Consider the following 26,097-nt stretch of genomic DNA (forward strand, 5'->3'; position numbering starts at 1 on the left):
TTTGGGTAACACAAACTATGGCCTATCGTCCTCGGGATGGCACAAATGTCATTTAAATGTCTTTCCCCTGTAATTAAACATCATGTTACTCTAATAAATACATCTACGATGGTCGTTTGACTGAATGGGTCATGTGTTTGTTATGTTGGAAGCTGATACTAGTAATAAAGTTGCTGCTAGTTAAATATCCAACAGAATTTTTCAGCAAATGTAAGTCTCCTCATTTTAAATACTCATAGCTTTAGACATAGCAAGCTATTGTGACTGGGACCTCCCCCTCAAAAAATAAATTTAATATCGTGTGAGCCAATGGCCCACATATCAGATATTAAACTGATAAGAACAGATACTACACTTGATCTTAGCCAAAAGGCCGAGAAAGGTATGCTTTTACCCAAGGGCCACAATTGCCTTATATATACAATTGACATCTGGAAGTTCGCTATGCCTTCGATGTGGGATTAAAACAGATTACAAAACACACACCTTCCCAGTTCCCATTGGCTTTGCTGCTGCTGTCCATTTGATATCCATAAACAAGTGTCTACGACAAAGTTGATCCGTCGCTAGGAATCTATCAAACAAGCTTCATTGTTATGTTTCTTCCTTGCCATTTTCTTTGACATATTTTTAATCTAACCGTTGTCTAATCCTCTATGCCTCTTCAACTTTTTCTGGTAACTGAGTTGTGGCGGATTTGGTATATTTTGATTTTTTTTTTTTTGAATTGTTGTGGTCATATTAGTTGTTTACTGATGAGCTAAATCTTTGTGCGGAACGATTATATATATTGTACTCCCTCTATTTTGAAACATGGGTCGTTCGACTTTCGCACACACTTTTAAATCTTTTTATTGTATAGTCAAACTATTATTTTTAAAATATTTTTTTCCTGATTAAAAGTATATGATTGATATTATAATTTATAAAAAAAAACAACTTAAAAATAACAATTTTAACTAAACGGTCAATGACGTAGAAGAAATGTGTGACAAAAAGTCAAACAAACTAGTGCTTGTTTGGTTACAATAGGAAGTTAAATCTTATGTAATTTGAGATTACTATGAAATTATAATAAATGGGAAGTTAAAATTTGTGTTTGGTTGAAAAATATGTTTTAACTTCTTATAGGAAGGGCAAGTTATCAAGGGGGTCTAAGTCAATAACTTCCTATGTTTTGTAGGCATTTAAAATTCCAAGGAACTTACACTTCCTGATTAATGTCAACCAAACAGTTTCATCAAATACTACTTCCTAATCTACTTCCCACATATCTAGATGTCAACCAAACAAGCACCTAGTACTTGTTTGATTACATCCGGGAATTATTATGAGAAGTAGTAATTTCTTGGTAATTAAGATTTCTAGGAATCGGAAAAAATTGTTTGATTGTTATATAAAAATTTAAAATTATAGGGATTTTCAATAAGTAAGAGTGGAATGGGTTAATAACTTTTTTCAAATCATATGTATTCATATGTAAAAGTTGCTTTTCTCTTATTTTCGTTGTATGAATTTCTAATACTATTAATTTGTGTGTATTGCTTATAAAATGTTGATTGCCTTGAATAAATTTATAGTTTAGGTACAGGCATTCCAAGTCCTTAGGATGACTCCTCAAAACGGGTTTCTTGCGCTCTCTTCCCGTATATCTTTTCAATTTATCTTTATTTTTTTTAATCGGGCTCGTTTTTCTAACTTTAGAATTTTGATTTATGATATAACCTAATTTAATATAATAAAATGAAAGTTTAAGTATCTATTTAGATAATTTTGATTTATGAATTATTTTTTGAAGAAAATGATTTATGGGTTAATTAAAAGATATAATAATAATAATAATAAAAGAATTTATTGATAACTTATGAGTTATAATTACATTTATTTGAAAAAAGGCCTGAAAAATCGAGTCACTGAAAAAATTATCTCAAACTAATTTTGATCTTAATTCAGTTTTAAATTTATTTTTAATTTTAGACTGATTCCTAATTTATTATGCAAACAGTTATATTTTTAGTTTTATACTAAAATTAAATTTAAATTCGAATTTTAGACTCAGACTGACAAACAAGTTCATAATACCATAATGACGGAACTAAATCAATTTAGGAGTCGTTTGGTTCAGGGAAATAAAATGAAATCTAGAAATGGAAATGCGAAGAAAGGAAGGAATAATGTTGAATTCTTTTATCTGTTTGGTTTTGATTCGAAAACGGAATGAAAATTCATGTGATTAATATTATATTTTTTTAATATTATATAATATATTAAGTTAGTTAATATAATTCAATTAAATTTCAATTTATTAATTTTATAATAATTTCGTAAAATTAATTAATAAAATGATGTTAAAAAGTAATTTATAGATAATAAATTTGGAAATAGTATATATTTAAAGAAAGGAGGGAGTATAATTATAAAAGAAAATGATGAATGTGGACGAAAATTCTAAATTTGTGTTGATAAAAGTAGTATCTGTGTTAATTAATCGCGTATACAAGAAGCTGCAACTAACAGGCAACAGCAAAGGAGTATACAAGCAATGAACTACATATCCAGCTCCACCCTCTTCCTCCTCGTAATCTCCCAGAATATATTATTTTATCAGATTGCAGATGCGGGAAAGCGGCGTGTTCACATCACAAACGATCTAGACGACGTCGTCGACAATGAAGAAGACGAAGCCTGGAAAGAATGGGGCAAAAAGAAATCGTCCCCCGACGCCGATTTGCCGGACATTGATTTCTCCCAACAAACTGATTTTACAAAGATGCAAACGGAAATGATGAAGTACCAAACCGGCCCGGCTTTTGGCTTTGTTAAGCTCCGGTTAGGTCAGCGGAGAAAACCGGTACGTATGTATGTGGCCCCTCTTTAGTCATTGTTTGCATATTTATGTTGTGTACGATTACTGATAGTTGTTTAGAACTGTGTTGATGCCTATTTAGAATTTTCTTGGGGAAAAGGGTGTTAACTCTGAGTTTCGAGTTCGTATTCGTAAACATGTCAATTTCGGTATGATCATTAAAATTTCATAGTGACGAAGATAAATATAAAACCTAAATTTTAGGCATTGCAACCCCTAGGTAAACCTGTGATTGTGCTTCATAAACAAGAGATCTATGCGGCAATGCAAGTATTAATTATGCTAAACTCCCAAAGAGTGTAGAATTTATAGCGCTATGTCAGTAGTTATGCCTAACTCGTTAGATGATAAATTTATCGTTTATTTGAACCCAAATTTCTACATATTTAGTGGTAAAATGGTAATCATATTTTTTGACAATCACAGAATCCGTACAGACTTCACAGGGGTTTCTAAATGTATTGAGATCTGGATAATATAGGATCAAAATATTTTACAATAACTGTGTTAAAGATTTGTACAATTACAAGCGGAAACCTAATATATTGTATCTCTATTGGGGCTTTTCTCTTTGGGGAGCCGTTATAAGTTGAAGATGTCAATAATTTGTTGCAGACCGTACTTGACACACATATATTAGATGAATCGATGCTTGCACACTAGTAGCTGATCTAACCTTGTATTGTGTCTGAAGGATATGGTATCAGAGATTGCATTGAAGTGGACCAAACTTTCAAAAACTGGGACTCTTGATGTAAAGTTCATGGGAGTTGATTTGAGCACAATTATGTTCACATTGGAGAAAGGTCAAGACTCTTTTGAGGTAAGGTTTACTTATCCGAGTACACATTTTTGCATGAAGCTAGTGCTCTCATGCATAACTGGTACAGCTGAACAAGTGCTGTATTGACACAATTTTTTTTACTTACCCAGTTGAAAGATTTCATACTGAACCAACCAGATGCATATGAGGTTAAGATAGGAGACCAGATTTTTCGAAGACCTGGTGATGCTCCGTTTGATGTTGAATTTCAAAAACATCACGGGGATGAAGACAAGGTAGACTATACCAGATCGGCCGAGACTGACGAATAGCAGACAGATGAGTTATAGTAGCCTAATAATAGTTATACCCCTGAGCAGACCATCTTATATCAGGAAAAGCAAGGGATGTTGTTTTGGCAATGTGCAGACTAGTTTAGTGGTTTCCTCAGCCGCAACAGCGTCTTTGCTGTCTGATTGATAGTATTTTCCGTTATCTTTAAATAATGACTAACGAGCACCTATTTATATTAATAGATGATTTTCTATCTCACATAAACGCATCTGTGGCAACTTTTTGAGTACCGTGGAAAATGTTGGATTACTCCATATATGCGCTTAGCATGTCTATATACACCAGCATACTCTTTTTAGTCATATGTTGGAAATGTCAGTGAGAAGCTGCTTACTTTAACTTCTCTTTGAAGTTGGACCAACTGAACAGACAGTGGTGTTTGAACTGCTTGCAGCTTCATCTTTCTCCGAGGGTGTTGCAAGTTGTAGGTTGTACCCTACCCCCGGTGTAAAAAACAAAACCATAAATCAAAACCCAGAAATTTATCTGCTTGTTGGACAGGGATCATCGAGGGGAAAGCAAATTGAATCATTTTGATCACAAAATATATTGTAAATACCTAGTGCCGACTGGGGCTCCTTTATAAGCAAACTAAAATTGAAACAAGATGAAGAATTTTTGTTGTGGAGGTACTGAACTACTGATAGCTAAAGAATTATGTCGAACCCGATATAAAGTAGTGGCAGCATCCTAGCTGGAACCAATATTGCTTTCAGCATAAATGTATTTGCTTGGTTGATGCCATCGTTTCTGGAACATTTTCTCATTGCTGTGGCATCGGAAGGTTTCAACACTGTTTCGGTAAGCATTTTTTTAGTTGACTATGTTTCTAGTTCTGATGGTTGCTCTTAAGCACGTGGTAGCAATTCAATCCCCGATTTTAGATACACACCTACGAAATTATAGCACGGATATAAGAAAAGGTTGTTATAATTTATTCACTTCAACATTTTACAAGTTTTGTTAAATTTTAAAACCTAAATGGATATTAGGAACAAATTTCATGAACAATACTACTGAACTCCCTCTGAGAGCGTTCTGACTTGTACTATTAGTCATGATATGAAGTTCTAGAGTACTTGATTAGATTCAGCAAAAAGCTTTTCTATTGCCTCAATAGTCAAGGTATCACTTAGGTCTATCTTATAGAAGCACGCGTAATGTCGATATTGGTTTTCGAATTGCAATTGCTCTAATGAAACTGGACATATAGTTTGATGCAGGGTTAAATTATATTGGAGCGTTATTGTTGATTGTAATGAATGTGAAGAGGATGCTTTATGGATGCTAGCTGTCCTCTTGGAGAATGTTTGAGCTAGTGATTGTTACACGACAAGCTTACCAGGATGCCTTGATGAACAAAGGGTGTTTAAGGATATACGGTTTAAAATGTCCAAGGTAATACAATATCTCTAAGTTCTTTGACTAGTCTTCTAATATGTTGGATTCTGGTGGGGTTTAAAGCTTCGAGAAGGAATGCAGAATAGCCACTCATCTGGAAGCTCTGGGATTTGATGTTCTCCTAGTTGCTAACGAGTGGTTTTTGGGCGCCTTTTCAAAGAGCTTGCCCTTAGAGGTTGATCAGAGGGTAAGAGCTAAATTTGATTTGGGTGCTTATGCTTTCAATTATAGTTGTAATCAATAATTCAATATCAATATCCTTCCATGTCATGTGTGTCTGGGTACATGCACAGTAAGTTGTCACACGACACGCGTTACTGCAGTCTCCTTCTCAAACTGTAAGCTCTCCAGCATTATCCAGAGTGGAATCTCTGACTTCACGCTCAGGCACTGAACAGAAAGCGGGATTAAGTTGTAAACATCCCAAGGTAGGAGTTTATCTCTTGGTTGAAGAACATTATTCTACTACAGGCATCTGCTGTATATGATTCAATTTATTTGCTTTTTTTTTATATTGACATTATTCTCACTTGCATGGACTGGTTGACACTTGTTATCTCTTCCTGCATAAAGTTTTAATAATGATTAATTGTATATTTCTAGTTAAAGAAAAAAATACAGGAAGGTGCCTTAACAAGACATAGACACAGTTACTTTTTCCCATCTCTTTGATTAAAATTGATTACTTCTGAGTTTTTCTAGTATCTCTAGACCTGTAATGGTTCCTAGACCTCCACGATTGGAGAGGGATTATTAGATCCCGTTAAACTTTCTTTCAGATGATAGTCTAACAAATCTCGGCACAATGACTGGCATATCTGCACAAGGAAATTATTTGATTGCCATAGCAGCTAGGTTTTTATATAATTACAATCCACTTGTTACATTTATTTCGTTTTCAGGATAGAAAGATGATTGCTTTCCAAGTTTCTGTGCATTGGAATGGATGGGAGCTGAAGCAATATAATATATATGAAGCCATTTCCAGGTTCCATAAATTATAATGGACTCCAGTGACATATTTTTGTGTCCCTAAATAACTCCAGTAAAATGTCTCTATTATATAGTTACTAAGTTATGTAAACTTCATATAGATCATTCAGTGTGTAAAAACAAAGAGAAGGGTCATCAAAATATTCTTTCGGAAGTGTTGGACATGGCTCAAGTAATTTATTTCGTAAGCTCAGTCGAGTGTTTTAGTTGTATCTGTTTAAGAACTGCTTTATAAGCAACTTTATACAACAGGCTTTAAAAATAGGAATTTATATGTGTAGATGCTGCCAGTGTTTTTGCTTGTGATCGAGTTAGTATACTATGCAACCTTTCCTTTGGCCTACAACTACTCAGTTCGCTGTGAGATTTCTTGAGGTTAATTATAAATAGGAAGTGACTTTGCCCTGAAAGTTTAAGTACCCAAACAAGTTGGAGTATTGATTGGCTGGCTCACAGAATAAGTAACTCATACTAGCATGCGTTCAAATACAATGAGCAGCTGCAAATTACTCATATTAGCAACTAACATTGTGGTTTTGTCAGCGTACATCATGTAATGTTCAAAAACTGTTCATCTTTGCTGCTTCATCTTTCAGGTATTTCTTAGAGGCAAACGAGAGGAAAGTACTTGCTTAATTCTGCAACAAATTCTTGATTTAAAAAGGCTTCAGTGCAGTGATGGAAGCAACTGTTCATCTTTCATGCGTTGCCAAGAAAAGCCTGACGCGTCCTTACCTGAAGATAATGAAAACTGGAAGCTTCATAACAAGCTTAATCAACAATTCCAGGTTTTCCCCCGGTCTTGCCTCCGAACTGCAGCAGATAGGCAGTCCTGACGACGACCTTCATATATGTTCCGCTTTACACACTATTGTGGTCTTTGCTGCTATGTCTTCTCTGCAACTCTCTAACGAAATAAATTGATCCTGATACTGGTTGAAATTTGAGGACTTCTCATCCAGTTCAACAATCTTTTACTGAGCATTTTATATTCATTTTCTTAGTTCAAAATATGAATAGCCACTCGTCTGGAAGCTCTGGGATTTGATGTCCTCTATTTGCTCTTGAGTGGTTTTTGTGTGTCTTTTCAAAGAGCTTGCCCTTTGATCAGATGGTGAGAGCTAAATTCGATGACCGTATCAGACTGTAAGAAATCTTGTAGCAGATCAAACTGTGATCATATGAGGGAGTTGCTGCAACTTTGCCTTTAGATTACTGTAGTATGCTACGATGTAAATTTAAAATGGGGTTAAATGGCGTTTTGGTCACTGAACTGATCTATAACTTTCACTTGGGTCATCGTACTCAAAAAACTGTCAGTCAGGCCATTTAACTAGTAAAAATTTTCAAATGAATCATCAATCACAATAAAATTTTCACAGCCGTTAAATACCTTTGACTTTAAACGATATTCCGTTAAAATGTTACACATGGGCTGCCACATCAGCTCGTTAACCCGCCCACTAATAAAACCACCCAACTTTTGACCCGACCCAAGCAATAAAACCCCCGATCTATCTACTCAGTTCATATCATTTCACTCTAACCTAAATTAACCCCAAATTAACTCATCTAAACTCTAATTGCAACCATGGTGCGGACTCGATCGGGTATTGAAGTTCGTGTTACTCGACCAAACGATGTTGAAGACGAAGTCAATAAAGAAGGTGCAACTAATGATGCTGTGGATGGTGAATCGGAGAGTTGTGGTGAAGAATCGAATGGCGAAGATGGGAATCGGGCAACTGGAGATGAAACAACGTAAGTATACATTCCTCTTATCATCTTGTGTTTGAATGTACCTGCTTTTAACTAGGATGAAGATGGAGAGGAGATAAGAAGATGAAGATACAGGAAGAGTAGAGAAAAGATATGGGTGTTTGGGTTTTAAATGGGTGGGTGCAAGTGTGCAACGGTTATATGACCCGATTGCCACGTTTCAAACTGCCACGTTGGTGAAAAACAAGCCACATCAGCTGCTGATTCATCTTTCCGTCCATGTTTTAACGTTGCTAACGGGTAGTGACCTGTTTGAAATTTTTTATCAGTGTAATCAGTTGACTGACAGCTTTTTGAGTACGATGATCCAAGTGAAAGTTATAGGTCAGTTCAATGACCAAAACGTCATTTAACCCATTTAAAATGTTAGAACTTTGGGATCCCACGGCAAATGAATTAAAACAGGGTCCTCTTATATTATTATCTGACTTGGTTGGTACGGAATCTATATTTTTACTGTAAATTATTATTTTAAGGTAATAAGATATTTGGCTTACAAGAATGACATGTTTAAGAAATTCATTTTATTTGAAAACATTACATTCAACCACCTTCTATTGTGATAATCTTTGTTTAAATTAGCAATCATTGAAAATTGAGGAGGTTGGTTCTTAACTAATTAAGTGTGTGTTTTTATTTTTTATTTTTTTATTAATTTTTTTTACAGGGTCTACATACTCGTAGATGAGTTGTATCTCGAGATACCATGATCGCTTCAAAAGATTTCATTCATTCAAAAAAGATTATCATCTAACCGAAAGACGTGCAAGATATTTCCGGACGTTTAGATAATAATACTTCAATGTCTGAGAAGAAAAATCCATATAAATTTCTACCAACGATCCTGCAAAAAACACACGAAATAAGAAGAATATGAGTACATATAAAAATTATATACATTACATTAATATAAAGGATAATATATCCAAAAATAAATTATTTCTAAAAGTGTGTTTATATATATTTTTTAAAGTAAAAAAATAAAATAAAGCGTCAACCAAATAAAGATCTTTGGGTAGACACTAAAGTAACTAAAATTAGTAAATTGCTTCTTACAAGCAGAAATATATGCATGGCCACCCACGAATGGTACAAATCCGCCTCAACAAGGCACAATTAACATTTAAATCATTTATAAAAACATTCATGACATCAATCAATCAATTCAATTTAAAAGAGTCAATCACTGTTAAATATAATATATCATCATAATATAAATTTATTATGACCAAACAAACTTAATGAATTTAAATGTAGCAATTAAAATCGAAACAAAGCCGTTTCAATCTAAAAAAAGTTTGATGAAATCTAATTAGAAATTTCAAGATCAAAAACGATTTTCATATTAAGAAATGAAACTTCTGATTAACTCCAAATGAATAACAATACAAGTTAGATTTTAAAAACAGACATGTACTATCCCAATGAATATATTTATATATAATAAATATATTTGATTGATATTTTTAATATAAAAAGAATCTTCTTTTAAAAATAAAAAATTATTAATTAATAAATCAATGCTAAACATTCTCATGTGATCACAAATATAATAACTAAGATTACGATAATTTATGCTACTGAAGGTATTTATGTATCTAATTAAATGGAATTTTTTGGTTAGATAGCGGTATCAAGACCTCAAATAGAAATCGAAGTTTTAGGATATATCATCATCGTGCCGTATTTTTTTCTTATTCATTAAACTTTTAATGTCTAGATACTGAAGAACATATTTACATGATTTTCATTTAGATGACAATTTTTTATATATCTCATAGTCCATTATTTTTAAATTACAAAATATTACTAAGAATCATATTTTATTCCACAAGATGGTGCAAAACTGTATTCTACTCCCTCTGTTTTGAAATATAAGTCGTTTGATTTTTCGGTACTCATTTCTAAGAGCTTTGACTGTGTTTTACTCCCTCTGTTTTGAAATATAAGTCGTTTGATTTTTCGGTACTCATTTCTAAGAGCTTTGACTGCACAGTTAAAATCATTATTTCTAAAAAAAATTTGAATAAATGTACATGATTAATATTATAATTAAAAAAAGTAAATTTAAATAAAAAACAATTTTAACTAAGCGGTCAAAATATTTAAAAATGTGTGCCAAAAAATCAAACGACGCATATTTTAAAATGGAGGTTGTATTTGCAAAATTACACCACTTTCTTTGAAGTCGTTGGTTAATGATAGTTGTGTGCATAATAATTGTATAAAAAATGACAAGATTCACATCCTTGATTGCACGCAACATAGATTACCGGGAATTACCAAAGCCAACTCCACTAAACGACGTAATTAACCTCTAATAGCAGGTCAAATACAGCGGTTAACACTAAAAACATTACCTGCATTCCCGGTCTCCTATATCCCCTCTACTTCAAAATCTACATGTAAATACACACTACTTGAATATAATACTCCTTTTTCTTCTCTACACTTCCCGAGGCACTTTCGTTTCTCCTCAATCATTTATCCACACCTCCTATTTCTCTGTAAGTAATCTACCTCTAATCACGTTTATTCGTTGAATTAATTGCTCAGTTTTGTTCTGTATGTAGATCCGATCGCGTGATTTCTTGTATTAATTGATTTATTTTCGATTTTGTTGGATTTATCATGTGTTTTTATAATATTTGGTTGAGTTCATGTTTTGATTGGCTGTTTGTTGGTTGTTTATCGTGACTCCTGGTAAGGAGTTCAATTCGTGTGATTAGAGTTGTGAATTTAGTTGAATTGAAGTATTAATTGTTTAAATTGATCATTTATCGTTGTATGAAATCACGGTGATGTAAACTAGTTTGCGTGATTCGCGTAGTTACTAGTATATGTTAATGATAGATCATGAGAGGTGAAGCTGTCGGTTTAAAGATTGAGATAAACAGTGATCAATTTTTGGATAGAGGAGTTATATGTATATGTGTAGATTGGTTTGGTTTTATTTGACTTGGATAATTTAGTTAAATCGTTTCTTCAATTATTTTTCTGTGTAAAATTACGTTTATACTTTTGGATTAGGTAGATGATAGTTTGTCTGTTTGTGTATAATAGTGATAGATTTAAGTAGGTGGAGTTGTAAGTGTAAGAATGTTATTAATGAATGGAAGATGAACATGCTAGTTCCTGAAAATACGGTGCTGTAAGACAGTTTTGAATAATTTGAAAGGCATTAATTATATTAATGATTGTTTTGGAGAGGTCAAACTTTCAGTGAAACTGTGTAACAATAGACTACGTGTTGGATAATTTGAAGGCTATTTTGGATATATTAAGGATTTGATTGGGACAAGACGAGAGGTGTAGTTGTCAATAACGAAATTGTGTAAAAAGCGATGGACGATGTTAATTTGTAAAGTTGTGCTTGTCAATCCAGTTCTAGATAATTTTATTGCTAAATAGTTGTAGATATTCTTACTGTAGATACTTGAATTTTACAAATATATATAGTTCCTTTTGCGAGATTGGTTAACTTCATAAGAACTTTGTAACTTTATTTTCATCTTGGATTGGTACTCAAATAAGGCCCTTTGACTTCATTTGAATTATCAGTTATAAGCTGCCAACTGTTGGCCGTCTAATTAAATTTTGATTAAATACTAAAAATGATGTATGCGTCAAGTTTTAATGCGTAAGGCTAATCTTGTCCCCTAAGATGAGTCTCCATGCTCATTCATGTTCACTGCACACTGACAGCTATCAGTGTTATTTTCTACTCTGTCCTGATTATAATCATCATTGGCTGATGATTAATTGGTAAACAAAGTGTACATGTCCTTGTTGGTTAATAGCTCTGTTGTATATTTGGATTTTGTCGAAATCAATTCTTATGTTGTTTTAGATAGTAATTCATTATCTTTAATAATATGACCATAATTACTTCCAGGAGTTATTGATATCAATAGATTGTTCTTACTTCTTTTTACTGTTATTTTCGTATCAGCCTTTTATAATTAAAGGTCTCTGGTTCTTTTGAGTTCTAAATTCTTAAGCCATGGCCGACATTGGAGTTACGTGAGGTACAAAGTCCAAGGTTTTGAGAAATTGTCAAAATTATCATATAGGAGTAAAAAATTTACAGATATTTAGAGTTATCATCACATGGTTCAAATTTAGACGACATCATATTTTGATAGGCAGTTTGATGCTTAAGTTTTAAGCTCAAGATCAGTTTTCTTGAGGTTGTTTGTTCCTCTATTGCTCTGATATTGACTTTGTATGTCGTAGTAATTTATTTTACAAGTACGTGTAGACCTAATATATTACTGTTCTTGCTGTGTTCATAAGAATCTAACCATATTCTTTGTCTACATTTGTTGCTCATGCAAAGTGTGAATACTATACCCTTTGTTGGATGGCAAAAAACGAGGAAAATCGAGAAGTTCCTACACATGGGAATGAGTGGGAAGTTGTATCTCTCAGTGCTTCAGCATATGCTGCTTCTCCTGGTGCAGAGCAAGATAAATTGAATGATGATGACCAAGGACACCCAGTTGGCGAGGAAAAAGAGGGTACTTCTGAAGCAATGTTTATGTCTCGTCACTTCGTCTTCCCACCAAGTGAACATGAGAACTTGCCTTTGGTCCCAGAAAAGATTGAAATCCCTGATGGACATGCCGATCAGGTTAATGATGATGCCCCTGATCTTGTGGCAGAGGAAGGGGGTATATCTAGTACTAAAGATGGAGAAAATTGGGATGTCAAAACTTTGCATATGACAGATGAAATTCCTGGGATGCAGTTTGTTGATGAGAAGGGTAAAAGTTTGTCCATGAGTGGTACAGAATTTGAAGAAGGCATGGCACACCACAGCTTAACTTCGGTGGATAAAGAACAGAGTATATACAGTGCTACTAAACTTACATGTGTCCATGGTGAAGCAACTATTGGTGGATCTGCCCTAGTTGGGGAGAGCAAAATATTAGCTGAACCAATTGATGCATCTGAAGAAGGATTAGATATAAACATTTCTCGATCACCAAAGCATATGGATGGAGATAAAGACGATGGTTCTGACCTTCCCTGTGAAGCTTGGTGGAAGAGGGGAGCTATTTCTCTATATGCTCATGCAAAAGAAGCAAATGCTGTCTGGTCTATTTTCATTGCTGCAGCAGTCATGGGCCTTGTAGTGATTGGTCAGAGATGGCAGGTGCTGCAACACAAGTGGCCCTATGGTGATGAGGTATGGTTTTAAAGTTGCTGCTTAATAAAAACCGAAAACAACTAAACTCCAATAGCTGGGTAATATGGCTCTTGGGTTATAACATGTTAATCAAATGATAGAGTTTTATATGTTGCAATGCAAGCTAATAAGTAAAGCATGAGTCGTATAGGATTAAGATAGAGGTTATAGACGAGATTGGAGCGAGATACAGATAGATATAGGAGAGAAACAGTAGAGATGTTTTCAAATTCCTTATCCTAAAGTTTAAATGTTCCTTTCCAGACCTTGATTAATTAGATTTATCATAAAGAATGCCAGTGTAAATTTTTTTGAGTGTCCAAAAACTTTATTAGTTAACCTTCTTAAAGTTGTAAATTTGTAGGAGCATTTGTTCATAGTGCACCCCATGTGTTCTACAAGCAGTTCTCTCATTGTCTGTGTCCTTCATTCTCACCTAATAAAAACTTCCTTGAGGTCCAAGTGTCAAACTTTTGGGGAAGAGAAAGCATGACATAGTTCAGTTTCTTATGTACATCAGTTGTTTTGATTTGTATTGAAATGCTCCATTACTTTGCCTCCATATATGTCCATGAACTGCACTTACTTTTTCAGTAAATACCATGGTTACTCACTGGCCTTTGAATGCCATGAATTAGAGCTTATGAGGTCTATATATTACAGTATGTAGTTATTGAATTGTACCCGCATTATTAAAAAGTATTCCGTGATGTTTTTTAGTGTCTAATATGATTGATGTTTTAAATTATATAGTAATACAGCATGAGCTTGGTGATGCAGTTTATTTGGATTTTAGTACACAAGTACAATTATCACCTGCATTATGTCGATCAATTTTTTCTATAGTTATTATCTCAAATATATACTGATATGCTTCTAAAGTAGATGTATCAGTGTTGCTAATTTAAATAATATGTTTACTTTCTACTCCCTCCGTCCCCCTCAATTGTTTACATTGGAGGGGGACACGGAGACCAAGACAATGTATGAAAAATGAGTAAAGTTAGATGAAAAGTGGGTAAAGTGGTGGGACCTATCAATATTTAATAATAGATTTGAGATAGTGGAGGAAAGTAGTGGGTGTAATAGTAGTTTTTATTGTTAAATATGAGATAGTGGGGGAAGATAGTGGGTGTAATGATGAGAAAAACTTACTATTTATGGTAATGTAAAGAAATGAGAGGGACATCCCAAAATAGTAACTGTAAACAAATGAGAGGGACAGAGGGAGTAATTGATTGCATTGTAATATAATAACACGTGTTAAGTGTTGAGGCAAGAGTTTCCTTGCTGTAAAATTGAAGTTATATTTTAAATGTATCTGGGTTTAAGTATGAGAAATAATGTAAATGTACACACATTAATGGTTAATTGAACAGTTCAACACTTTTTCAATTAAATTAATTTATAATAATAATACGCATTAAGTTTTAAGGCAAGAGTTTTCTTGCTGTAAAATTGAGGTTATATTTAAATGAATCTGGGAACAAGTGTGATAGAGAAATTTTGTACTCGGATTAAATATTATTAGAACAAATCATCAATTTTTATATGATTAAATTAAATTATAGCAACATGTGTTGAGTTGTAAGGCAAGAGTATTTTTGCTTTAAAATTAAGGTTATGTTTTAATGAATCTGGTATAAGGTGATAGAAAATTATGTATAAAAATTAACAAATATTATAAAAGCCCTAATTATTGCTTAAGAGTCTTAATTACTACTCCCTCCGTCCCATTTTAACTGCTTTTGACTTTTTTACACGTATTTTAAGGTGTTAAAAAAATCACATCTAAACATAATTATTTTTTGTAAAATTCATATCAAATAAAAGTTTAGAATCTAAATTTTTATTTGAGATAAGAATTGAAATTTTTTATTGAGTGCAGATGTTATTTTTTTACACCTCAATATACGTGTTAAAAAGTCAAACATCAGTTAAAATGGGACAGAGGGAGTATATTTTTGTGTTAAACACTCGATAAATATGTGTCATATCTGCATAATATTATTACTGCCAATTTTTTCAACAACGTACTCTACATTACCTTGTGCCTAGTGGGTTTCTTAAGTATGATTTATTTGTAAATTCAGAGCACTTAAAAGGTCATATAACTTGATTTTTGTATGTTTATATAGTTTATGTAGTTGTTGGTGTTGTGTAGAAGGTTATCGAATTAGTTATTAGCTTACGTGTGAATTAACAGTGTTATCCGAAATTTATACAAATGTTGCACGAGGATCAACTTTAAACGAGCAAAGTCATTGCAGTCACAAAATAGTACGTTACATTCAGTTGTTACATCCATCCAACAGCAAATTGGAAAACCGTTCATATATGCTCACAGCTGTCTTTCTTATTTGGTTTGTCTAGATCCTTCCCTTTCTCTTTATGCTGTATGCACATGAGATTAGGACATGTTTGCAAGTCCTTCACATTTACTAGAGTTGTGGAGTATAATATACTTTGAATTGTATTCCAGTACAATTAAAATGGAATGAGGGTGTTACTTGATTCTTTATTGTACATGGTCTTTTTGTTATTTTGGTTGCAACCCTGGTTTTATTAGCAATTAAGTCATTATTTAGTAATTCAATTTCTCTTTGCAATGTTCCAGAAGATGAGCAAGATGTTGGGCCCCTTGTCCCGATTAAAAGATGTTATAGTGGGTGGGCACCGGAGTGGTTCAGTTATTAGAGGCAGCACCACATCCCAGCGTTAAGATGATGACGAAAAAGATTATAACAAACACAAAGAGCCGAGGATATGAGATGTTTTAGGTTGTGGTTTCTAGAATTTGTGGAGTAAACCTAACATCTATCCTTTGAAGACGGAAAAGAGCTACTTGTTTATATTTTGCTTTAATCGACAATTACCTTCGTTTGGGTTTGGCGCCCTTTACAGAAGTTGTTAATACCAGCGATGTATATTGGATCAAAACTTTTACGTATCAATACTGTATATTGCTTGGTAACTAAATGCTTTGTACTGGGCCTGGGGATGAATTGTGATACTAATATTTGTAGTCTTTTTTGTTGTTCTCAAACTATCTATGGCTTGTGTGTGTTTTCTCTCTAATGCACAGAGGTGACAGAACACTGAATGTGGCAAATAAGCTTGTTTACTTTGAAAGGCATTGTATATTTGTACGTGGCAAATAAGCATTGAATGGTGACTATAGGGTCGGCTTAGACTCTAAGTATGGGTTTAAGCCATGTCTGATTTGAAATTAAAAATGTTTGTTTGCCAGAAAATGAAATTTGAACTATATTAAAAATAATTGTTCAAAAATTTCATTTTTTTCCCCATTCCACTCTTTATATCCTAAACTAGAGTTCACATCCCAATTTTGAAAAGGAATGGTCCATTCTCATCTATAATAATTTTGCTTTTTTTTTTCTTCAAAACTTCCTCTTACCTCTTATATTTTCTTTTGTGTTTGCTCATTTCATTCTATTTACATCAATCAACCAAAAACGACATTAGAATTTAAAAAAAACGGTTTAAAAATAGAAGTTAAATCACAACATTAAAATAAAAAAACAGTTTAAAAACAGAAGTCACGTTACTTTTTTCAACAATTTATAGATTTTGATAATTTTTATAATATCATTATCTGAATAGATAATTTATAAAAGTTAGTTTTGTTATAATAATAGGAGTAACTCATAAATTATTCACTATACTTGATTATTATCAAATTCTAGTTTTACAAAAATTATAGTTGCTGATTCGTCAAATAATATAAGTGCCAGATATTCCTTTCACCACTCCAACTGGAACAGCTAGCACTTTCCAACACACTCTTCTTATATAAAATCCGAAGCCTAGATAAATCAAGTATTTTTAAACAGTTTCATTTTTTGAATTAGCAAAAAAAAAAAGATATTATTTTATATAGAGTTGTGTTTATTTTTACTTTTTATGTAAACTAGTGTAACGGAGCACTACCTTTGTCTCCTCGTCAGGAATAATAATATTTTGTTAATCATGATGATTAATATATAAGATAAAAAATTGTTATAAATTTAATTGATTCTTATATGTGAAATAGTGTAAAGAATTGTTAATAAGAAAGCGGGGACAATTTTCTTGTTGTTGTAAAAACTGTAAAATCCGTAGTGGTTTGGCGGGAAATAAATTGTATTCTCCCTCGCTCCTCCGTCTCTCTCTAAAATTCTATTACCTCTCTCTAGTTTCTAATACTAATACCATCCAATCTAACACCCTCTCACACTGCAAAACTAGGGTTTACAATTCAAGATCCTCTTACCTGATATATATCCCTCACCAATTGAACTTTTCAACCAGGTTAATTGAACTTCTCAACCAGGTTAGCTCTCTCTCTCTCTCTCCCCCCCCCCCCCCCCTCTCTCCCTCCCTCCCCCCTCTCTCTGCCTCTCCCGTGAGAGTTTTGTCTACTCATTTTTAGACCTTTATTGCTGTGTATCTTCATGCGTATCTGTAAACATACTAGTTGAACATCTTTTAGTAGCATTTTGTTTGATTATGATTTATGCCATTTTGACTGGTTATGCTTATAATTCTCGTCAATAAGTGCTTTTGATGATTTAATTATGAGTTAATTGATTATTATTGACCAGGAATTGTGCATTTTCAATTCTAATTTGCGAAGAAATGAGTAAAGACAAAACTCCGCAAACTACTAGAAGAACTACTAGATTATCCGCTTCGTCTCCTAGTTTGACCAATGCTGTTAGTACTACTTCTCATTCTCTTACTCTTCGGGACCTGGTGTTCGGGGGTGAAATCTTAAATGCGGATGATCTGTTTTCTAGTCTTCCCGGGAGGCGTGGAGTGATTCTTGAATTGATACGCCTTTTAGGTCCTTTGAATAGTAAAATGATTCCATTATTCTTGTATGGAGGTATTTCAACTGGAAAGACAACTACAGTTTTGCAGATATTTCGACACCTCAAACGCCCTTTTGTTTATGTGAGTTGTCGTACTTGTTACAGTCCTCGGATATTGTTTGAAACTATTCTTAATCAGCTTCTTCTGCATAGAAAGAATGAAGGCAACGGTTATTCGAGTGCAAAGCGCTGTGAGAAACCAGCTGATTTTGTTAATCATTTGAGAGATGCTCTTGTTAATGTTATAAATGGTTTGAAGGAAAAGACTGAGAGATCAAGCTCCAAGAAGTCTGTAAAATGGGTAAAGGGGAACATGATTTACTTGATAATTGATAATTTAGAGTTTGTTCGAGACTGGGACAAGAGCTTAAGCATATTGCCTTTTCTGTACAAGCTTTATGATCTCCTGAAGATGCCTGAATTGGGTCTTATTTTTATCAGTAGTGCCTCGCCTGATACTTACTACTCGGATACTGGTTACGAAGAGCCTATTCCTTTGTATTTTTCTGATTATACAGAGGAAGATCTTCGTCAGATCTTCTTGAGAAATCAGTTGAATCCAAAGCTCTATGCATCGTTTCTTGAGTAAGCACATGCGAGTGTTCTGATTATCAATTTGTTTTGTATGAGTATGATATCACATTTTTTTTGTTTCCTGCAGTGTGGTGCTAAAGCCTTTTTCTCGTGTTACAAGGCGGGTTGATGAGATATCTACGGCTTTTTCTCAGTTGTTTAAGATATATTGTGAACCTTTACAAGATCAGACAGTTGTGCCTAATGAAGAAATGAAAAGACGATTATTCAGTCATCTTCAGCCACATATAGCGCCTTCTCTGAATGAGACATTCAGGGTGCCTTCTCTGTGCAGTGAAAACACAGCCAACAAGGACACGTTTAAGCGGAAAGTGAGTGGAAATAAATTGGGAGTTCCTGACATTTCTGAAGAGATAGACTTTCATATGTCTGTCTGTGCAAAGTACCTGCTTATTTCTGCTTTCCTAGCTTCTAGAAATCCAGCTACCCTTGATGCTTCGCTGTTTGATTCAACTGGAGGCGCTGCTACCAGGAAACGAAAGAGGAAGTTAGTAAATATTGTTGAATTATTAATGCACCTACCCCATTGTTTAACTTTTCAATCTGAAATTTTGTTATTGCAATGCATTGCAAATATGCCTATTTCATGTTCTGTTTGATATTTTTAACTTGTTCTTGAATTTCCATGCTCTACAATTTTCAAGGATAAGTTATTTATTTCATCTTTCATCTGTTTCTAACATGTAGTCTTGGTAACTTGAAATAGAATAAACTGATAACTTCTCTTACAAATTATATTACTACCTCTGACTAGTGTGCAATAAACCTTCTCAGGGCCTCCGAAAAATCTATGGAGCAGAAAGATATTGCAGATCAGGAGTTGCTCATGAAAGGGCCTGGAACTTTTCCTTTAGAAAGGCTGTTGGCTATATTTCAGTGCATCACCTCGGTTGCAGAATATTCCCTCGAGGAAGAAGAACTAGGTAATGGAGGATCAGGAGGTGGAGCTGGGGATGTAGGATTGATGTCTGATGTACTTCTGCAACTATCCAGTCTTTGCAGTGCAAACTTCATAAGCAAAGGCAGCAGCTGTCCCTTGGAAGGTTCAACTCGGTACAGATGTACAGTGGATGAAAATATGGTTTTAAAGGTAATCTTTCAACTTCTCAATTTTTGCTAATGATTTCTTGTTTATTAGTAAATCAATCAATCGGTTTTCTTTAATCAGTGATCGTTCTTACAGTCTTTTTTAAAATGAATGCTAATAGGTTGCAAGGAGCATGAAGTTTCCTCTTTCCAAGTACTTGTACAGAAACTAATTTACAACGTGCAAAGCTTCTTGATATATTACACATGTAATCCAGTGTTACAATGCGATATTTATCTGCAGAGGAAAGGGGACATTCCACAACTGTCTATTATGGTTGTTATAACTTTGAACATTTTGAATAGCTATGACGAAGTTGCCAGAGTCAAGTGTAACTGGAGTTGTAATAGAAAAGTTAAGTTAATGATGAAGTTGCCAGAGTCAATTGTAACTGGAGTTGTAAATTGTAACATAATATTTAAGTTTATGATGAAGTTGCAGAGTCAATTTCATGATTTGCTGAAAATGGAGGTGAATTGCAAAATATGGTTAAATGTTCCTCTTTTTTTTTTTCAGGATTGTTAAATGTTCTTTAATTATCTGGCTGATGTTTAAAAATCTACACTAGTAGCAATTCCTGTTTTAATTCGCATCATATATTGTTTTTGCTATTAAATCATGTATTTGATCACAACTCCCACATATGACATAACTGAGCCAAACTTGGGAACATTCTGAGGTTGAATTTGAAGTATCTTGAAAATGCAAATGGTGACTGGTTGACTAATGAATAAGATTATACCTTCTTTTCCCGTAAAGTCATGGCCAAAACTTCCCCTTTTCTTTTGAACATCTATAAATTTTGAACAAACACATTATCTGACCACCTTTCTAGATACTGTGTCACTATGATTTATATTTTACAAAAATAAAAATAATCAAATGAAGGTATTAATATTTTTATTCATCTCCGAATAAAATCGACTATTATTTTAGGACGGGAGCGTCACACATTTCAAACATGCGCATTCATTATTTGAAATTGCATTGTATAATATCGATATATAAATTCGTGCTCTCCGTGATGCTTGTGCTGTTAGTATATGTTAAAAAGAATCTCGATCTGCAGATTACTCGTCCCTTAAATTAATAAAACTGAAAAAACATATCGACATGATCTTATTTATTTAAAAGAAAAAAGAGAGCGCCATAAAATTCATAAATATGAATCCATATAACTTTAAAATACACAATTGAGAGCACAGTAAATTCCATTTCTCTGATACAGTAAAAAAACAAAACATGTCAATTACACCTGACAAAAAAAAAAACATGTCAATTACACCTGACAAAAAAAAAACATGTCAATTACAATTCCATTCAAAAAATGCAGCAGAAAGACGCCTGAGCCGACGAAGTGACCGAAGTTCCTGTTAGAAACGACAGCGTTGACAGCCATACTTTCCGGCGAGTGTTCAACAGAAACGAACATAAGCCTCGTTTGTATCACTACTTCCCCACTTCGACTTACATGTGTGTTATTACGCACAAACCTTTTGAATTTTCTGCAAGTTAAACTTATTTGTTTATGTATTAAAAATTGTTACATCCATATAAAAAGAGGATTAATATTTCTGTGGAGCGAATTAAAAGCAACAGGTGCGCTATGATGTTTAAAAAGAAAACAGGTGCGCTATGAAATTGACACCTGGAATATTTCTAATGTTGTCTTACGTGGACCTCAATAATATGAATTAATTTTTTATGACCAATTTAAAGTTTAATATTGGACTAATTAAAAAAAAGTTTTTGTCAAAAAAAAAAGAAAAAAAAAGAGAGAGTTCAGTAGTTAAGAGCAAAGATCAAAGTAAAATCATGAAGTATTTCAATACATATAAACTGGACTGACTAAAACAATGGCCAGCCTGGTTAATGAACTATATGAGTACACAGTAGATTATGAAATCATAAATTTCTTATACCAGAACAATATTATCAATGTCACATAAACGCTGGAACAATAGATATCAGATCATCCATTAACAGTACACAATTAATAAAGTTGGAAGCTGTTGTTGCATCACAAAATTATCTATCTCACTTCTTGGAGTACATTGATTCCACCTTACCATCATTTCCACCAAGCAGCAAATATTTATCCTTCCTTGTCAACTGAGTGCACTCAAACCCGAGTACGCCGGCCAAAACCTTCTGGACATGATTAGCTACCTCGATCGAAGATTTCCCACCAGCCTTGCATGTCATTTCCTCAGGCAATCGCTCCAGGAATGTTAGTTCATAGGTTGGCCTTGGGTTCATGAAGTAAAAGTAAGGGTCCCAGAATTTCACACCGCGGACACATGTACCGTGGAACATATTTTGCTTGAGGTTCATTGCGACTGGCACGATCCTGTCACTTAATTCTGCAAACAAGGCACTGAAACGTAGCAGGTAAGGCTCACGACATGTAGTTCCCTCTGGGCAGACCACTAGATCACCCTTCTCAAGTAGTGCCTTGATCATGGCTGCATCAGCTTCACGGTCACGAGTCAAAGCAACAGCTGGGATCGGCGATAGCAGCCTTGAAAGGCGACTGACACTATATGTAACGCACGAGACTTTGCGTCGCAGTGCAATTGCAATGATGATGGGATCAAGGGCTGTGCGGTGGTTACACACATAGAGGTTCCCTTTAGAACCAGGTCCAGGGGCAGGAGGCGGAGTGCCGCGAATTACTAGCTTGATTCCCAGCATTGCATACGTGTAACGTACAATTCGTTCCGGAAGGGGGAGATTAATGTAGACACGGAGGAGGGACAGGATGAATCCAAATGGCAGCCAAATGAAGGTGATCAGGGCATTAAATGGGGTCGGGGCTTGAACTAATCGGCCATCATGGAAGATCAAACGACTCTTAAGTCGATCAAGGGGAAGAGGTGTAGAAGATTTGCTACGGGGCACCATGTAGCCCTCCTGCAATCATTCAATATCATTAAGCACAGTAAAATCAACAAGTACATCGACAACCACTCAGTGTAACACGGAGTAATAGATACCAACAACTCCATAAACGGGCCTACCAGCACAAAACAGTTAAAAAGTTATAAACACAAATGACTCCAAAAATGGGGGATTATTCATTGCCATTTGCCCATATGAGAAACCACACCCACTTGTTACTACAACAGGGAGGTAGTTGTGATGAAACAAATGCAAAGCAGGGGACCCTTGATCCAATGGATGTGCCATGTACCTAATAATTCTTAACATTTATACAGCAGATAAAAAAAAGTCTGCCAGTTGTAAGCATTAAAAGCTTTTGCCTTCTCACACATCTAGTACAAAAATGAGAAACTCTCTCAGGCTTTCAGCATCTTCCACTAACATTTATTTCTGTCCTGGTTTATGGAAATGGGAAGGAAATAAAAGAAACATAATGCTCTGCTCCTTTCCTGATAAAGAAAGGCAATCTAACAACCTACACAGTTGCTTCCTTCAAGTAATTTACTCTTGTGTAATTATGTATAAACCCGTGTTAACAAAGGGATTAAACAGAAAATAACTTCGATTAAGAAATTTTTTGTACAAAATAACACAATTTAGAAATTGCGTCCAATAAACCACACGCATCAAGACTGGTTACCTAGCTGACTCTCTTGGTGTATCACCGCCTCACCCATGCTAGGTCCTGGTAGATAGTGATATTTTGCTCTATACTTCCATGTATTGGCCTTACGAAAAGCCTTTTTCTATTAACGAAACAATTCAGTATCAACAACACTACAACTTTTTAGGCAGCTAATGTTGGACCTCAACACACACACACCATTTAGTACAGGACTCCAATAAGATCGATTATTGGAAACTATCCTTAACTATATCTTCCACGTTTCTCCAAGAACATCTATGAATTGAATTAAATCAGCTCTAACAAATTCAACCTGTAGATCAGATACGTTGAAGATAAGAGCATCATTTACAATTCTAATTACACAGTATGAAGTTAAGATATTAGCAGACGCGGGGAAGATAAGATGCACGCAGACGTATGTCATAATAACAATTCTAGTTCTAATTAATACATGAAGAAGCATAATTAACGACTCTAATTCTGATTAACTAAACAAATAAAAAATAGGAAGTAATAGCGAGCGATGAATACCTTGCAAACAGACATGAAATCATGATCAGACTCACGATCACCAATTCCGATATCCGGAACCTCATCGCCGAACTCCTTAACAACCGCAATCTTCTTCCACTTGCCAACCAGCACTCCCGGCTTCTTCACAAACCCTGTCGCCTTCTTCGTCTTCAAATTCACCTCAATCTCCGTCCCCAGCACCTTCTCCGCTCCCAAATAATCCTTACAGAACGTCTCCACCATCACCGTCGGGTTCGCCGTCACCACCACTCTCCTCCCGCACTTCTCGAACACCTCATAGCTCTCGCGCCTCACATCGTTCGCGTAGAACCTCGGCAGCACCGCGCGTGCAGCCAGCTCGATATCGCGCACCTTGAGGCCGGCGAAAGAGATGTAGATGAGCATCTGAATGGCGAGAGCTTCGGAGACGAAGATGTAAGCGACGGCGATGATCGGGAAGGAGAGGAGGAGAACGAGGCCGCGGAGGAAGCTGCCGGCTTCAATGGCGACGAGCATGTAGTAAGGGAAGGCGGAGGAGGAGATGAGAAGCGTGCCGTCCAAGTCAGCGGCGATGGAGTTGTGAGAGATGGCGGAGACGTCGCAGGAGGTGACGGAGGGGAATGATTTTCCGGCGGAGGTTAACGGCGGGGGCTTTGGGAGTGACATTGTGAAGATAACTGAAATTTGGTTGTGTGTATAGGTGTATGTATAGGGGAGGGAAGGAGGTGGGTTTTAAATGGGGTAGTTTGGGTGGTGAATTACTGGTTTGACCTTCTTGCTGGATTGTTGAATTTGGTTGGGAATTTTGGACGGTATGTTAAAATCACGATTCTGCCCTTATTTTGACTTTTTGGGACCTGCCTGCTGGTGCTGGCTCAGTGTGTGTGACTAGGTATGCAAGAGTGGGGTGAAAATGCTCAAAATACTAGTTTCAAAATAATTTTATTTTGATAAAAAATACAGTAATCTTTACTGTATTTTTCAAACTTAAAAAATAATCTACGTGATCTTTCAAACTTTGACTTACAAATACTATTTGCTTAAGCAATAAAAACTGGATTATAAATTTGTAACATTAATTTTTAACGTAAAAGTAGAAGAAGAATAATGCAAGGTTTCATCCGACGGTTGTTGTATTTACTCTTTACCAAATAAAAACACTGTTCTAACATTTATAAGGGGTTATCCTAATTAGTTATCCAGATATTTGTATGACTAAATTGACTATTAGACACCCAAATATTGATATGTTTAATTGAGAAAATAAAGAGATTATATTAGTAACAAATATATGATGAGCAGCCAACAAGATGTTGATGTGGTGGTTGAGCTCTTGTACTCGTTTCAGGAGGTCAGATATATGATGAGGAGCAGTTTTGTAATTTCAACATTATATATATATTTAAGTATTTAAATAAGATAACTTATGATCATACAAGTTATTAATCATTAAAATAAACTCTCACCGCTTTTGAAATTTATATTTAATTAAAATATTTTTTTCATGACTACACTATTCATTAACTTCTCGGCGTTGTTTCTGAGCCAGAAATTCTAAATAAATCACAAGTTGTTGCTCGTTAAAAAACAAGGTGCCCAAGGAGCCTTCACGTATCATCAAAAAAAAAAAAAAGAGTAGAAATCGTAAACCAAATACTATGATATTAATATGAGTGAACGAATGATTCAGATGAAAAATTGGCTATACAGAGAGTAACAGCACAGAGACTCGATACTGTATTGTTTTATTTAATTTTGACTGCAGCACAAATAGGAGTATCGTCCAGCATTAGCCAAAAACGAAAGCAACATGTGCAAGCAATTTATAACGGTGAATAATCCTTCACCTAACTGTAGAAAAGATGGTCCGTTCATTCAATATACCTACAGCCTCGCAAACTATCTGAAGGCGCTAATTAAACACCCACGTGTTGGTTAGGACTATTATTACCCTCTCTTTATTTTGATTATTATTACCCTCTCTTTATTTCTATTAAAGCGCCGTGCTGAAATTGTTTTGTTTTCCAACAGCATTATTTTTTTCCGGTATTTTATGAGGTTTCTTTTATTCTTCTTTTTATATATATAATATAAAAAGAAGAACAAATGCT

At 34.6% G+C, this 26,097-nt stretch overlaps 4 protein-coding genes and 1 pseudogene across 12 annotated transcripts; 3 read left to right on the plus strand and 2 right to left on the minus strand.

Annotated features, from left to right (window-relative positions):
* Positions 1–205: 205 nt before the first annotated feature.
* Positions 206–386, minus strand: LOC135151021 (U2 spliceosomal RNA; annotated as a pseudogene).
* A 2,099-nt stretch (positions 387–2,485) lies between these two features.
* On the plus strand, positions 2,486–8,641 carry LOC108210278 (uncharacterized). Of its 9 annotated transcripts, none has more exons than XM_064087976.1 (6): positions 2,486–2,851; positions 3,561–3,689; positions 3,800–5,381; positions 5,458–5,571; positions 5,678–5,812; positions 6,287–8,641. In XM_064087976.1, the coding sequence occupies exons 1-3, from the start codon at positions 2,543–2,545 to the stop codon at positions 3,959–3,961; spliced, it is 600 nt and encodes a 199-aa protein (XP_063944046.1). In that variant the 5' UTR covers positions 2,486–2,542; the 3' UTR covers positions 3,962–5,381; positions 5,458–5,571; positions 5,678–5,812; positions 6,287–8,641. The 9 variants fall into 9 exon arrangements, with proteins under 9 accessions (XP_063944046.1, XP_063944044.1, XP_063944040.1 ...); XM_064087974.1 differs by having other exon boundaries at positions 5,466–5,571; XM_064087970.1 differs by having other exon boundaries at positions 3,800–5,812; positions 6,287–6,372; positions 6,974–8,641.
* Positions 8,642–10,523: 1,882 nt separating this feature from the next.
* LOC108209632 (ATG8-interacting protein 2) lies at positions 10,524–16,387 on the plus strand. The gene is made up of 3 exons (XM_017380636.2): positions 10,524–10,663; positions 12,496–13,347; positions 15,965–16,387. The coding sequence occupies exons 2-3, from the start codon at positions 12,520–12,522 to the stop codon at positions 16,067–16,069; spliced, it is 933 nt and encodes a 310-aa protein (XP_017236125.1). The 5' UTR covers positions 10,524–10,663; positions 12,496–12,519; the 3' UTR covers positions 16,070–16,387.
* Positions 16,388–17,491: 1,104 nt separating this feature from the next.
* LOC108207025 (origin of replication complex subunit 5) lies at positions 17,492–20,413 on the plus strand. The gene is made up of 5 exons (XM_017377491.2): positions 17,492–17,680; positions 17,952–18,806; positions 18,883–19,302; positions 19,590–19,905; positions 20,024–20,413. Exons 2-5 carry the CDS (start codon positions 17,986–17,988, stop codon positions 20,072–20,074), a joined length of 1,608 nt encoding a protein of 535 aa, XP_017232980.1. The 5' UTR covers positions 17,492–17,680; positions 17,952–17,985; the 3' UTR covers positions 20,075–20,413.
* A 1,291-nt stretch (positions 20,414–21,704) lies between these two features.
* LOC108205659 (probable glycerol-3-phosphate acyltransferase 8) lies at positions 21,705–24,700 on the minus strand. Its single transcript, XM_017375659.2, has 2 exons — positions 24,005–24,700; positions 21,705–22,815 (listed from the first exon to the last, which is right to left on the minus strand). The coding sequence occupies exons 1-2, from the start codon at positions 24,650–24,652 to the stop codon at positions 21,940–21,942; spliced, it is 1,524 nt and encodes a 507-aa protein (XP_017231148.1). The 5' UTR covers positions 24,653–24,700; the 3' UTR covers positions 21,705–21,939.
* Between the last annotated feature and the right edge of the window lie 1,397 nt (positions 24,701–26,097).

This window comes from Daucus carota, chromosome 2 (assembly GCF_001625215.2).
Source record: "Daucus carota subsp. sativus chromosome 2, DH1 v3.0, whole genome shotgun sequence".
Taxonomy (NCBI): domain Eukaryota; kingdom Viridiplantae; phylum Streptophyta; class Magnoliopsida; order Apiales; family Apiaceae; genus Daucus; species Daucus carota.